This window comes from Oncorhynchus mykiss, chromosome 3 (assembly GCF_057628025.1).
Source record: "Oncorhynchus mykiss isolate SJ-2025 chromosome 3, ASM5762802v1, whole genome shotgun sequence".
Taxonomy (NCBI): domain Eukaryota; kingdom Metazoa; phylum Chordata; class Actinopteri; order Salmoniformes; family Salmonidae; genus Oncorhynchus; species Oncorhynchus mykiss.
Genome location: NC_143024.1, coordinates 40596564 through 40612500, shown reverse-complemented (window position 1 = coordinate 40612500; position 15937 = coordinate 40596564). Strand labels below are relative to the sequence as shown.

The following is a 15937-nucleotide window of genomic DNA, read 5'->3' as shown; positions in this document are numbered from 1 at the left end:
AAGGGTGTTTAGTGCTGTACTGTGCCAAAGGCAGATACCGTAGATCCGTGTGAGAGCAGGTTACCTGGGGTCCGGTCTGTGTCTCATGCTAGGTAAGGACTGTCTCTTCTTCAGCACCTTGTCTTTGCTGAGAGCACTCTTCTCCTTTTCATTCTCCCGCTCCTTGTCCTTCTTCTCTTTCTTTTTCTTCTCTATCTGTGGATAAAAACATCTCTCTCTCAAAACCAAAAGATACACAGTACATTCGAGCTTATTCAAAGTGCCAAACGGTGTTCTATTGTGTTTAAACGGCAAGGGATGGTAGTAGTTGGCGCTCCAGATTTCGGACCATGCGGGCCTGCAGGCAACAGGGGTCAAGTCCGGTCTGTCTGTGCCCTTCACTCTCTATGACCCTCTTTCGATGTGTATCTCTCTATCTACTCTCCTCTCTATCCAGTCAATGAAATTGAAAAATACGAAAGGAAAGAAAAAAGGGGTGGTTGACGTACCGGCGTGGAGTCGCGTCGGCGCTGGGTGATGTCGGGCGTGCTGGACGTCACCCTCCAGCGGTCGGAGCAGCGGTGGTGGGGCCGGTGGGCACACAGCGTCAGCGGGCTGGCCGAGGCCGAACGAGGGCATAGGGGCGACTCTGGAGGGGAAGGGAAGGAGAGGCACATAGAGAGCAGGCGAGAGAAGGAAGGAAGAGAAATAAATACGACACCCATCTCTGAAAACGCAAGCAGAGCACAGGCAACACAGGTATTCATTGTCAAGCATCACTTCACATACCCGAAATGAGTGTTTCTCAAACCTCTTGTCGGTGCCCCTCAAACGTTTCACAATTGTGTCGTGTCCAGAATTATCATAGTTCATAAGCTCATTCAAGGGTTTGATGATTAGTTTGACAAGTGGAATCAGATGTGCTAGCTCTGACTGGAACAAATGATCAAATACATGGAAGTGCTGGGGGCCAAGAGGAGAGGTTGGACTGCTGTTCTAAATGACAAACAACCCCGCCAATAGCAGGTCTCATCTATCACAGTGGGAGTGTGATAACTACTTACGGCCTTTACCGTTGCTGAGCACGCTGGCGACACTGCGGCTACGGGCCAGAAAGGACAGGGTGGGCGTCATCAGTCGGTCCACAATGCTGCTCTCCCACGGGCTCAGCTGGAGGCTACGGGCTGCGGGAGGGGACAAAACACGACCAATTTTATCACATATATTCAAAGTCCTACGCTGGCCTTAAGGGGCAAACCAGCTTCATTTTCAAAGCCGGTTTGCCTCTTAGAGCCACCGTGAATATCTCCACTTCTGTCTCACCATGTCAGACGACCTCAGTGTTCAAACAGTATTAAAATGTACCTTATTACCCACTAGCTGTTTGATAACTATTGAAACCCCATTTTAGTAAATGACTAAAATGTAATGATCCAATATGGCATTCTCATCACAGTGTCACAGAAAGGCCTTTTGCTTCTCTTTTTTTTAATATATACGAAATATCGACAATGAGCTAAGCTTTGCTCTCGGTTAGCTTTCCCAGGTTGTATATTATTATGACAGATCAAATAAGACAATACCTCACCCGCATAAGCCCTTGTGTCTCTAGTAAACACGCACACCAGATAAAGCGTCAAACCAAACCCAGGCCTACGCCCCATTCTTATGCTCTATGGGGAAATGGTGGGTTCCATGTTAGACTGGAACACTTCCAGACGCATAATAACATGAGAGGGAGGAAGAACACAACCTGCATGCCAGAGCAGTATAAAGTAAGCACTGCCAGAGCTAGCAACAACCCCTCTGGCTATCGAGGCAGCAGTTCAGAACATGGACATTGAGGAGAGGGAAGAGAGAGAGGAGAGGGAAGAGAGAGAGGAGAGGGAAGAGAGAGGGAAGAGAGAGAGGAGAGGGAGGAGAGGGAAGAGAGAGAGGAGAGGAGAGGGAAGAGAGAGAGGAGAGAGAGGAGAGGGAAGAGAGAGAGAGGAGAGAGAGGAGAGGGAAGAGAAAGGAGAGAGAGGAGAGGGAAGAGAGAGAGGAGAGGGAGGAGAGGAGAGAGAGGAGAGGGATGAGAGAGGGAAGAGAGAGAGGAGAGAGAGGAGAGGGAAGAGAGAGGAAAGAGATAGAGGAGAGGGAAGAGAGAGAGGAGAGGGAAGAGAGAGAGGAGAGGGAGGAGAGAGAGGAGAGGGAGGAGAGAGAGGAGAGGGAAGAGAGAGAGGAGAGGGAGGAGAGAGAGGAGAGGGAAGAGAGAGATGATAGGGAAGAGAGAGAGGAGAGGGAAGAGAGAGATGATAGGGAAGAGAGAGAGGAGAGGGAAAAGAGAGAGGAGAGAAGTCCACTGCAGAGGTTAGCTCTGGGTCTTTTACGGTGCACCAAATCACGTCCCACTTCCCTATTAAACCTGCCCCGAAGGACAATACGGTTATCCAGCAGAGAGGGAAAGAGAGAGAGAGAGAGAAAGTGGGCGAGAGAGAGACTGAAGTTTAAAAAAAAGAGAGGAGAGTGAGCTTTTGATAGACAATGAGTGAGACAAAATAACAGGGGGTAGAGGAGAAAGAAGAGGGGTAGAGACAGAGAGGAAGAGATGAGAGAGACGAGAGAGGGGAAGAAGAGAGAGGCGATCGTGAAAGACAGGGTAGGTGGAGAGGAGGCAGAGAAGGAGAGGAAAAGAGGGAGAGGGTTACGCTTTCAGCAGTCGCCTTAATCTATTTTCAAGCATCACAGGTGTTCCTGTGGAGTTTTCAGAATGCATTTTCTCTCAAAACGCTGACTCATCCTTTAGTTGCCGACTTTTTAAAATTCTAAACACTAAAGTTCCTATGTGTTCACACCGGCACACTGCAACCTACTTAGACATGTACTTATGAAATAACTCTGTACCTGCAGTGGTGTTCTAGGTGCACTGAAACACCTCTGACTTGTGTGAGTAACTCTGAATATGAGTTACAAGATTCCGCATAGTACCGTGTATTTACTTCGGGTTAGCCTCGGCCTGAAAACCCATTCATCCTCATCATCATCACCATCACCATTCAAGACATTGACCAAGACTTTCCAGTGAGTGAAAAACATCTGCTGACACACAAACCAAAAAGCACGAAATGACCATCACCAGCAAATGAATAACCCAATAACACCAAAAAAATGTGGGACATAAAATATGAAGACAGCGTAAATGAACCCATATATTCACACCAAAGTATGAAGTATATAAATGCAGGGACTGAATGCAGAGGGAGGGAGAAAAACCATAACCCATGAACCACAGAAGAAAAAAAACTAGGGTGGATTTGAATTTGGAAGGTGAAAATGATTCGGTAGGCAACCATCGAACACAGACAGGCGATTGGATTGGAGACAGTGGGGAGGGAAAAAAACGGTGGAGAAAAAAAACGTGAGGGAACGGATATGAAAAGTGGGCGTTCCCGGAAAAGGGGGCCTGACGTGTCTTACTTCTGTTGGGGGAGGTCCAGAGGGTGGCGGAGGACTTGGAGAGTCTCTTGTTTATAACCGAGTCCACGTGTTTGGGCAGGTTGACCGCCGACACCGAGCATCTGCCTGCGAAGCCAAGAGAGTAGTCCACAGAGATGGTGGGTCACACTGTTTCACACAGGGGAGGGAGACCTCCAGGATGTGTCACGGTGAAATCAATCCCCCCCCCCACACACTCGTACATACATACAGCAAACATCCAAATACCAAAACGGTGTATTCCCAGAGGGCAACTATTTCTGATTCAATAAAGAAACAAAATAATAAAATCTCTGTGTTGAACGTTTCCCATCTGACAGTGTTATTTTACATTCCTTTCCACATGGAGATGACGGGAAACAGAATAGAAATTCTAACTGTCAAAGTGTCATGTCAAAGTATACTTCGAGGAGCCTCCACCAAAAATGGAATACAATCTGAAAACAGACAATTGATGGTAGAGGGAAATAGCGCAGCTTTTTCTACCCACTAAAAAAAAGATATATATATTTAAAGAAATATTGTGTTGAGTCTACTGGGTCATGCGTCATTCAGTTCGGTGTTCATATTCAAAATGGATACACTTGGACTGTTTGTGAAACGGTGGCACCAAAACACTGAAAACGACTGACTATCAATGGACTGTGAACACATATGTCGAACCTGCAATGACATGGTTAGAATGTAAAAGAGTACACGTCCCATCATTGTCCCAAACCAGAGCTCTGCTGTACACAAAGTAGTAACAGTGTTTTTGTTACCACAACATGATGTACTACACAAACGAATACCAACGTCAGTCAACACAACTGACACACGTGTAACACAACTGACACACATGTAACACAACTGACACCTAGTGGAGGGAAGTACTAAGACAACCCCCACTGATTAAACACCATCCCCCCCCCCCCCCCCAGACCCTCTAACAGAGACTAATCGAGTGAACATTGTGCCCTTCATTAAATACCACTAGACATACGACAGTATGACAGTACAGTCTAATGTTAATGGGGGAATTGGTTGTCTCTGTCTCTGACCTAAATGTCCCTCGTCAGATATGGGTTGCAGTTAGAGATGGGCAGGGAGAGGTCTTTTCTCTGCAGGCCAATATAGCATTCTGCTGCCTCTTCCTAAATAACTCTATTGGATCCTCAGTAGTCCACTGGATCCTGTTTGTTAACGCTTGTTACGGTTCAGTCTTTTCCTCTTTCTTTCTACCTTTCGGTCTTTGACAGCACTGGGTCTGAAAGAGGAGGCTGGGGGGTCCCAGATTTGTTTGGCTGTCTGGCCAACGTCTATGTTCATTGTGACCATAAGAGTTGGAATGGGGTGGAGAACAGCAGGAAGAGAGAGAGCGAAAGAGAGAGACCTCCCTGCTTCATACACCTCTTACCAAGTACATTGCTGTTACCGACTCCATTTGACTTGAAGGGGGATTTGGCGACGTAAATCAATGCTAGCGAAACATGAATTGCCCACTATTCTGAGGTGTGTTGATGGTTGATAACGCCCCGCTTACTGCAGGCTTTAAAGTACCAGCAAACGGAATCACATTGACCAATACTTTATCTGTATCTAGGGGCTAACGACCCTGAATGAAACATCCAGTCATGCAGTAGCCTGTATGTGCCTGAGGTTGGTCGTGCACATACAGTCTGTAACCCTGCTTGCGGGGGTTCGAATCCCGGGTCGAACCCTTCACGCTACTTATATTCATTCTAGCTGTCTCCCCTTCATTCCTTTCAATAAAATATGAATAATATAAAATCCTTGAAATAAAAAATGGTACACCGTAGAATCCCCAGAGACCCTACAGAAACTTGACCTTTGAGTATGTCGCATAAACGCAGACCGGGAAAACATTGGTCAGAATTGTTAGTGACTCGCAGGGCATCACTACATATCTGGCACCATCACAGCCCCCCCCCCACACACACACACATATACACCTCAACCATGCCTGGACATCTCATTTTCACCTCAGCCTCGTCATTACCCAGCTATTTCCTTGCGGAATGAAGCCAATGTTCCCTCCGTCTACAGGGAAATTAGACTGCTGTAGTGTAGCACATCCCAGCAAGAGCTGATAGGGACATCAATCCACCTGTCGTGTGTGTGTGTGTGTGTGTGTGTGTGTGTGTGTGTGTGTGTGTGTGTGTGTGTGTGTGTGTGTGTGGACCATGTGAAAAGAAATGATCCGAGCCCAAAAACAGTCGTTTGGCTCGGCAAGATAGTGCCCAGTGTGTGTAGGCGAGGCAGTTGTCTTTTGAAGGAAAGAGAGGCTTCGGGCAGTGTCTGGGTCGATGGGCTCTGGTTCTGGGTTCCTGTTTCAGCGGTAGGTACTCACTTTCTCTCTGGCTAGAGTTCTGGCCGAGGCCTCCGGCCCAGGACAGTCTCTGCTGGCGGATCTCAGCCCAGGTCTTCTTCGTGGACCGCTGGAGGGCAGCCTTATACCGCTCCTTCATACCAAACATGGAGAAATACTAGGTTAGCAGTAGTTAATAATTCTCTGACTCATTCTCTTCTTGTTACCCACCCACCGTATTCTCTTGTTTTGTTAAGGCGGGTGGAATTCCACCACTCCTTTAGTATTTTTGCGACCTTCATTGAGATAGTGTGGAAATAGATGGGGGAGATGGGGATAGTAGAAGGGAAAGCAGGAAAGGCGGACGTGGGGATTGAGCCCACGATCACCGGGGCTCTAATATTGGCTTGCTGTGAGGAGTGTTACCACCCGTTCTGGGGTGAAGTTTCCCCTAGGTAACAGATCTAGGATCAGCTGCCCCTCCCCCCAATACTAACCTTTGCCGTTAGTGAGGAAAATGCTAAACTGACTTAAGATTCACCCTTCTCCCTCACAACCGACCTTGTTCTTCTCTAGTTTCTGTTTCTGCCTCTCCTCCAGGGCGGCGCGTCGTTTCTCTGTCTTGATCCGCTGCTCCTCCAGCTTCCTGCGCCGCTCGTCCAGCTGGCTCTCCCTCAGCTGCCGGGCCTTTTCCTCTTTCTCCAGCCATTGGGACTTCTTCGCCGCTACGGGAAAACCAAATCAGGAGGGTTAGAGAGGCAAGATAACAAAATTGGGATCAAGAGAGAACTCTCTCTCTCTTTGAGGCCCTGTTCAAATGTTTCAAAAGTGCATCCTTCATTTCTCCCTTCCTTGAGGCAATCACTGATTGGAAATGACTGGACAAGTGAAAGCCACGTGGGGAAGCATTCTCTCTCTTCCTGTCCCACTTATTTGAGAATCTTATATTCTCTCTTTGAATAAAATACCCTTGCAGCTGATAGGTAGAGCCCTGTTGCACTGTTAGATGTTGACCAACATTTTAATGTTGTTTTCCTATGGACAGAAAAATAAATGGAGTCCCTTGTGTTTTAATCTGTTTCAATAAAAAACAGTACTTCTTCCAAAACCAGATCTATGATAAATAGTATTTGAAGTACTTTTAAATAAAACACAAATGCCTCTTCACTCTGATGTTGACGGTGCTTTAAAATCTCAAATCCCACAAAATGTGGGGTGTGTGAAGCAGTGTTTCTTTTCAACAGGGAAATTCCACTACCCCACAGATATAAATTGAATTACTTCACTTTGCACAGAGCGACACAGAGGCAACGTTATGCAAGGTTCGGCTGATACCCTTGGACTGACACTTCACCACGTTAATCGCATCAAGCGCCGGTTTCAATAAACTGCACAATAAACTTTGATATGGTAAGCGTCCCCACCCCCTGAGCCATTCAAAGAGGGCTTATAAGGTGGTATTACGCCACCATCTCTATGACTGCCTCTGCGTCTCAAATAGCATCTTAATCCCTACATAGTGCACTACTTTATGACCAGAGCCCTATAGGGACTTAAGGCACTAAATAGGCAATAGAGTGCCATTTGGGACACACGGTGCTTCTCTCTCTTTGCACATAAGCGACTATATCTTTTGGCTTTATTGAATAAACCCCAATGAAGGATCATCTTCTTTTTTTTGGGGGGGGGGGGGGGGGGGTACTTGATGCAACAAAAACAAGTAGTTATCCGATTACATTAGGGGAATACTGGGGCAACATTGAAGGCAAACGCTTAGATTTATCGCAAAGCGCACAGCTGTGCTTTTATTTGAGAGGAGTAGGCTCAAAAAGCACCATCACACCATGCCACAGCAGGCCAGAGGGCCCCAGCGCTAACAAAATGAGTTCCCACGTCTTATCTGCTACAGTGAGTGTGCATTTCGGTTCAACGTAATTCAAATGTAATAACAGTAGTTTAACTCCAGTAAGGCAAGGGCATATTATTAACTTCTGCCGAGGCAAAGCTTCGAGGGCTAGCAGCAGCAGAGGTAATTGCGTGTAGACTGTCTCGGAGATTCAGCCTTGTGGAAATCTGAAGTATGGGGAGTGAGAAGGAGGGAGTGTGGGAGAAGGGAAGAGGAAGGAGAAGCGAGGCTTCCAGTGTCCACAGAGGCTACATGTCAGAGCTGGCTATGGATGGAGATTTACACAGCTCTCGCCTCCACTGACTCAAAAGGCACAGCGACTTGTCACAGTGAGAGCATGACAGACTGCACACCGCCCTCACACGTCAAATATGTGACAGTGTGAGTGTGACACTGACAAGGCCCACGTGAGATCTCGGCACATTGCCAGGGAGCAGCACAGTGGCCGGGCTAGCCTAGAACACGCATAGCATCGAGGAGAAAGATAACGCCATAGGGATTTATTTTTAGAATGCTGATGTCAAATAGACAATTATTTTGTACGATAAATGGATACTTTCAGTTAATAACTGATCTTAGGTAATTTACTAACATCCCCATGTGATCTGATATCAGTTTTGACGTGGCTTGAATAGGATGGCGTAGTGGCAGTTGAGCCAATTAAAAAGTGTGTGTGTGTGTGTGTGTGTGTGTATATTGAAGAGATCAACAGCACTGCATTCCCCCTGTGGATGTGACTTAAATACGATCTTCCCTACATTGACACTCAACATCTATGTCTGCTAGGCAGCGGCTAGAACCGGGAAATAATCAGTTACTGAGTCCTGTTCCCTCCCTGTCCACATGAAGTATGCATTACACTCTACAGAGAGCCAAGAACGGACAACTCATATGGTCACAGGGCCAAACACGTCTTCTTGCGGCTTCGTGAACATTTCATGCATTACTCAGCAGAGGCCTATCAAAACACTAAAACATACAGGGAGAAAATCCGATCTCGTTTGAGGGGGGGGACACACAAAAAAAATGGCACTTTATAGCCTACATTTGAAGAAGACTCAATACACTCCAGATGTTGATACTTTAAAAGACTGGCCTTGGAGGCCGGGATTGCCTCCTAGCTGGGATTGCAAACACAAGTTCATAGATTGAATCTCGGTGAATGAAGGAATTCAGATCAGGGAGAAACCCTCTGTCTGGCCTCCTGCCCCAGTGGACTGACAATTAGACTGATCCATAATGGTATAACCCATTTTAGCCAAGATCTACTACACTTTACTAGGATGATGAAGGCTGGATTTACCAGAAGGCATATAGGTTACTTCTATGAGGTTCTTTACTTAAGCAGCTCCCAGCTTTGTACTCCCAATTGTGACAACGGGACAACGAACATGACCTTTATAGTAAAAACGTGTCTCTCGTGACAGACTGTTGACATAAATGTTTACTCATGAAGTAGCTGGCCAGGAAATGTGCGATTTGGATCTGGGTTCCCGAGATTAAGTATAAACACATTTGCCGTTTAGCAAGGGTGATGTGACTTTTGATTCCTATCCTCTCTTTATAATTCCTGTATAAAATGGCACAATAACTGCATATAGTGGTCATAAATTATATGATTATATAGGTAACTGGCAAAATAAAGGAAACACCGACATAAAGTGTCTTAATACGAGACGCCAGAACAGCATCAACCTTGGCATAGATTCTACTAGTGTCTGGAACTATTTTGGAGGTATGCGACACCATTCTTCCACAATAAATTCCATAATTTGTTGATTTGTTGATGGTGGTGGAAAACGCTGTCTCAGGCGTCGTTACAGAACCTCCCATAAGTGTCCAATTGGGTTGAGATGTGATGACTGAGACGGCCATGGCAAATGTTTTACATCGTTTTCATGCTCATCAAACCATTCAGTGACCACTCGTGCCTATGGAGGAGGACATTCTCATCCTATGGGGGCATAGCCATGGTAGCCAAAATAATGCCCAAAATACAGCCTGCCCAATAGGTTTATACATGATGGGATGATATAATGTTTAATTAACTCAAGGACAACACCTGTGTGGAAACACCTAGTTTGTATCATTTACTCAACATGGAAGGAAAACAGGTGATGGAAGTTGACACTAGGTTAACGTCCTACGAAAAAAAATGTGCACCAAAACAATGTGGGGCTTGTAAAATGACCATATAACTGTGTAACCGACGGTTACAGATGAAGACCGTCATGAAAATAAAATAACCCTCAAAACTATATAAAAAATTATATATATATATATATATATATATATATATATATATATATATATATATATATATATATATATATATATATATATATATATATATATATACTGTGTATATATACAAATTTGTGGAACGAACAGCTGACTGAAGACCGGACGGCCGAGCATTCATGAGGTTGAGTCCCGTTTATGCGGTAACATGGACAATTTACAGCGTTGCGCTTTGTTGAAACAAGCAAGGTGTTGTAGCAAACGAGTCTTCGGTTGCCTAGGCAATGCCCCCCTCCCTGCAGCAGCAGCTCACAAAGAAATAGAATGAATAGAATGGGCTTGGATCCTCTAACCCTGGCAACTTGACTGATAAACTCATTGGTACACTCACAATGGCTGCCTGGTACCCGTGAAGCAATCATTTCCATGGTAATGTAGAAAGTTCATTAAAAAACTAAAATTGTAGAGAGGGTGATTGAACAACAAACATACACAATTGTTCAAATCAATCAAGGTAACAGGTCAAAACTGCAGGTCAAGACAACGAGAATCACCACCACCACCACCACCACCACCACCACCACCACCACCACCACCACCACCTACCACCATGGACACATAGGGTGTGGTTTACCTTGTATCTGGCCGAGCTTGTCTGGAGGGGAGATGGGCGAAAGAGAAGACAAGAGCAACTGTCAATCATGCAAAGCAGTGCACATCACCAGGGTGTCACTAGAGCCAAGGACAGTGTGGCTTGTGACACAAACAAACAACAACACTCAAGCGGGTGACAGGCAGACATCTTGACTGACAAAAGAAATAGAGCCAGAGAATTGTTAAGGCAACTTGAAGAAGGGCATTGACTTATGCTACTATCAATTGAAAACAAGTATGTATCAATTGACGTTAGGTTAAACATATAGGTTCAGAGCTGGGGATCGTTAAAGCGTTTGTGAGTTCAAACAAAAAGGGGTTAGCTAGGCTATTGTTTTAATAAAATGCAGATGAACATTAATTTGGTGCTCGCACGTTGAAAACTGTAATGTGTCTTGAAAGCCAAATACTAAATCATTGGCTTGGTTTTCGTTCTCATTGAAGTGCTCAGCTTGAGCTTGAGCCACAGCCTAGGTTCGTTTGACGTTCCTTCAACGTTTCCCCAAATGTTTATGCGATACATGTGCACACCATGTGTCGGCCAGAAAACAAAGCCAACGCAGACACAACCTACAACATAAATATGCCACCACCCCTTACCCCCCAACACTAGGGGGCATCCTCTCCCTGTGTACAGAGTTTCCTCCTCTCAACCTCCATCTCAGCTTACCCAGATATTTGGCCTTCTCCTCTCTCCGCTCCTTGGCCAGCTTCTGTCTGTCCTCTGACTTCACTGCGTCTAGGGTGAGAATGAGACAACGAGAGAAAGAGCGAGGAAGTGAATGTGAGAGGACATTGTACACAGAGAAAAGAGCCCCAATCCAGCCCCACATCTGCAGAGCGATAAAACGCTGGAAACTGGCAGTCAAATCTGGCAACTTTCCTAGAGCTAGAGCCAGATAGAGACTCCACCCTAGTGTCTAATAGAAGTGAATGAGCAATGTGGGAAAACATTCTGATTAGGACTGGTGGTTAGTCACACCATGGCACACCTTGTCTACAGTGTCCTGGTGAGGATTCATGAGTGAACATGTAATTGCATTCAGTTAAGTAACACACCTAAACCTAGACAGGATATGGCTATAAACAGGGTTTATTTTTCACTTGTGCCAAGTCAACCATGTTCTTTCAGCATTCAATGTAGCCGTTTAGTGGCTTATAGGAAATGCGAACCACATAAACAACCACGTTGGGGAAGGGAGAGATGTTCTTTGTCCAACTTCGAGACAAAAAAAAACATTGTACATCAGAACAATCCATTTCTATAGAGGTCCTCTTCGATCTTCAAGCAGAGCTGTCTTGCAAGTCACTGTGTATGTTCAAAAGTCTCTGATTGGTGCTGACTGGAAAAAGTGTTGATTCATCTTTTCCCATTGTAGCATCTCTGGTGTCTGCATTCCTCTGAGCACCTTAACTCATGCCTGGAGGGCATAGTCCTACTGTTACAGGAATTCTACTGCACCCTTCTGGGTTGTCTGCTATGGATTCCATGTGGAACACTGCCACCGAGCCATAACCAATTACCAATTTCACCCCAATTGCTTTTGAATGATAATCAAAAAAACAATTCATATAATTAGACAATCATGCTGCATATGATTCATTGCATAATTATGACCTAAGCAACAACTCCCTGGATGAAAACACCATACCGTAATTACTATGATGTCATTCTCAAATGCCAAGCACCAATTACTAACGTTTCGCGACAATTGATCGGCATTTAACTGGCCAAGTTGAATTCTACTGTGTGTGTGTGAAGGCTTCCAGCGTCATCTTCCATCCATTCCTTCCATACACAGACCATATGTTGTACATCCATGTCACGATTCATACTTCAGTGGATTCTAACACATTAAAACACAATCATCACAGTGCTGAAACAATCCGCCAGACAGGACAGAACAGCAACGGCCTCCCTATAATATCCTCTGACCCACTTTGAAACTACGTCCGATTATGTATAGTGCTGTAAAAAGCGCTAGTGTGTGTGTGTGTGTGTGTGTGTGTATATGTGTGGGCCCTGACCATCACGATGAGTCACCCACAGGAGCCTCCGAGACAGAAACAGAATCAAGCTGACCCAGAAACACTGCAGCGTGTTTGGGTTCCAGACTGTTAGCAGCGTACTCCTCAAATCTCAACAATATGGTTCTCTGTCATCTGTTTTACTTGCCTTTTTGAAAGGAATAGAGGAGCAGTTTGATCCATAGATGTCATGGCAGACTGTAAAGACAAAGTAGCTAGCTAGCGCACACAGGATTTGGTTCTGGGTTCCGAGTTGAATGTATAGGGAACTTTTGTCCGGGCATATCCAATGGGTATCCTTTAAAATGGACCACTTCTCTCATTGGACAAAGATGGGCATAGTTTTCTGGCTATACAGTGCCTTCAGTAAGCATTCATATTATTTCATATTTTGTTGTGTTACCGCCTGAATTCACCCATCTACACACAATAGCCCATAATGATAATGGTGAAAACATGTTTTTAGAAATTTGTGCACATTTTTTGAAAATGAAATAGAGAAATATCTATCTATTTACGTAAGTATTCACACGCCTGAGTCAATACAGGTTAGAATCACCTTTGGCGGCGATGACATCTGTGAGTATTTCTTAAGACTCTAAGAGCTTTGCACACCTGGATTGTGCAATATTTGCCCAGAATTATTACAAAAAATCTTCAAGCTCTATCAAATTGGCTGTTGATCATTGCTAGACAACCATTTAAGTCTCACCATAGATTTTCAAGCAGATTAAAGTCAAAACTGTAACTTGGTCACTCAGGAACATTCATTGTCTTCTTGGTACGCAAATCCAGTGTAGATTTGGCCTTGTGTTTTAGGCTATTGATTTGTGTACAGGCTTCCTTCTTTTCACTCTGACAATTAGGTTAGTTAGTATTGTGGAGTAACTACAGTGTTTTTGATCCATCCTCAGTTTGCTCCTATCACAGCTATTAAACTCTGAAACTGTTTTAAAGTCACCCGTTGCCTCATGGTGAAATCCCTGAGAGGTTTCCTTCCTCTCCGGCAACTGAGTTAGGAAGGACGCCTTTATCTTTGTAGTGACTGGGTGTATTGATGCACCATCCAAATTGTAATTAATAACTTGCTCAAATGAATATTCAATGTCTGCTTTTTTTTAGGTCCCCTTCTTTGCGGGGCAATTGGAAAACATCCCTAGTTTTTGTGGTTGAATCTGTGTTTGAAATTCCCTGCTTGAATGAGGGACCTTGCAGATAATTGTATGTGTGGAGTTCAGAGATGATGTTGTCACGCCCTGACCTGAGATATCTCTGTTTTCTTTATATTTTGGTTAGGTCAGGGTGTGACTAGGGTGGATACGCTAGTTTTGTATTGTCTAGGGGTTTTGTATTGTCTAGGTTTTTTGTATGTCTAGGGTTTGGTAGGTCTAGGTATTTGTATGTTTATGGTGGCCTGATATGGTTCCCAATCAGAGACAGCTGTTTATCGTTGTCTCTGATTGGGGATCATATTTAGGTAGCCATTTCCCGTTGGTGTTTGTGGGATCTTGTTCTATGTTTAGTTGCCTGTCTGCACTATTCATATAGCTTCACGGTTCGTTTTGTTAGTTTGTTCAGTGTTTCATTCTTTAGATAAAGTAGAATGTACGCATACCACGCTGCGCCTTGGTCTCATTCGTATGACGAACATGACACATACATTTACTCCTGAACTTATTTAGGCTTGCCATAACAAAGGGGTTGAATACTTATTGACTCAAACATTTGTTAAAATTTCCAAAAACATGATTCTACTTTGACATTATGGGGTATTGTGTGGAGGCCTGTGACAAAACATCCATTTTAAATTGAAAGCTGTAACACAACAAAATGTGGAAAAAGACAAGGGGTGTGAATACTTTCTGAAGGCACTGTATTTATGTCCATGGGAAATCCACAAGAAAGTGTTACAGTAAAAACCAATTCTCCATAGCAACAATTAACAAGTGCCATGGAGAGGGGTTTGGGGGAGCTGTGTGTGTGTGTGTGTGTGTGTGTGTGTGTGTGTGTGTGTGTGTGTGTGTGTGTGTGCGTGTGGTTGGCTGAACTGAAGCAGCAGGGCCCCCTGACAGTAAAGAGTAAAATCCCTGGCCCTTTAATGATCTCTTGAAAACCTCCCGGGAGGCAACGGACCGCCGGTGGCCAAGTGCCATGAGCTGTCAGACCCAAGGCTGAGATGTGCCAAAGTATAATTAAAGCGGACATTATGGAGGTAGTGCTCCCAAATGCATGCCTTGCCATTTAATTGAGCTAATTAAGAGCTGCAGACTGTTTCTCGTCCTTTTCCTCCTACCCTTGGGGTAAGATATAACACAGAAGTTAGCTTGCATGACTGAGCAGAAAGGCAACCTGATGGAGAGGAAGTGACAAAAGCCCTTTTAGAATGTGCTGTCTCAGAATTGTGTTGACTTATTGGTGCTCAAATGCTTCCAACAGACCTTCCAGAGACATAACATTATAACCCTTGTCATAAGACACTACAGAGGCTCATGATAGGCTATAAAGCATTATACCTGTCGGCTTTAAGTAAATTGCTACCAATATCTTTTACTTTACAAAAGCTGATCTGAGATCTGTTATCTACTGAGCGATCCTGCAGTTCAATTAGAATGTCGCTAAAATGAGCTCCTTGATCTGACTGTATCGGATCTGGCACACCAAAACCAGTATTCTAATTTGGTGTTACTGTGATCATCTGGGGAAGTTAGTCAGTAGAACTAATTTGGATTAGCTCTGCCACCTCACGCTACAGTTAAATAGACCATGACCACAATCAATAGATGAATGGGCAAAGAATAAAATGGGCAGAAAGGAAGTAAGACTATGTTCACAAATCCCCCCAAACATATTTCTTAGTGTTTGCATGTGCTACAGTGCTGGGGCCAGGACAAGTAGTGGCATTGTGGAAACAAATGTGGTGGTGGTGCAACAGCGGGTCAAGCTAGGCTAAATGCCCCCCCCTGGCATCACTCAGTGAAATGTGATGCCCAGTCAGATTAATTCCTCCAACTTTTATTAGAGACCGGAGGTGATTAGCAAGCAGGCTAGCTATAGCCTGTTAGCGATTAGCCTGCTAGCAAATACATTCTTGTCCAGAGCGATTTACATTAGTGAGTGCATACATTTTCATACAGTTTCCCCGTGGGAATCGAACTCACAACCCTGGCGTGCCATGCTCTACCAACTGAGCTACACACAAATAGCATTAGTCATCCACTCAACATTGCATCAGAAATTACAACAACAACAAACAAAAAACATTTTGGCCAAATTCTATAAACCTACTGCAAAACAATTCTAGCTTAATGGATTTTGTCATGTGAGCTGTAAGCGCTGTAACTAACCCC

General features: G+C 44.6%; 1 protein-coding gene across 1 annotated transcript in view; it reads right to left on the bottom strand.

Annotated features, from left to right (window-relative positions):
• map7d1a (MAP7 domain containing 1a) overlaps positions 1-15937 on the bottom strand; it is a 79789-nt gene that overhangs the window by 14961 nt on the left and 48891 nt on the right. The window contains exons 3-10 of the mRNA XM_036973763.2: positions 11233-11301; positions 10543-10563; positions 6323-6486; positions 5804-5915; positions 3436-3540; positions 1044-1163; positions 489-628; positions 65-195 (exon numbers count right to left, since the gene is read on the bottom strand). Of these exons, the coding sequence (XP_036829658.1) occupies positions 65-195; positions 489-628; positions 1044-1163; positions 3436-3540; positions 5804-5915; positions 6323-6486; positions 10543-10563; positions 11233-11301 (862 nt within the window). The remainder of the gene's footprint in view (positions 1-64; positions 196-488; positions 629-1043; positions 1164-3435; positions 3541-5803; positions 5916-6322; positions 6487-10542; positions 10564-11232; positions 11302-15937) is intronic.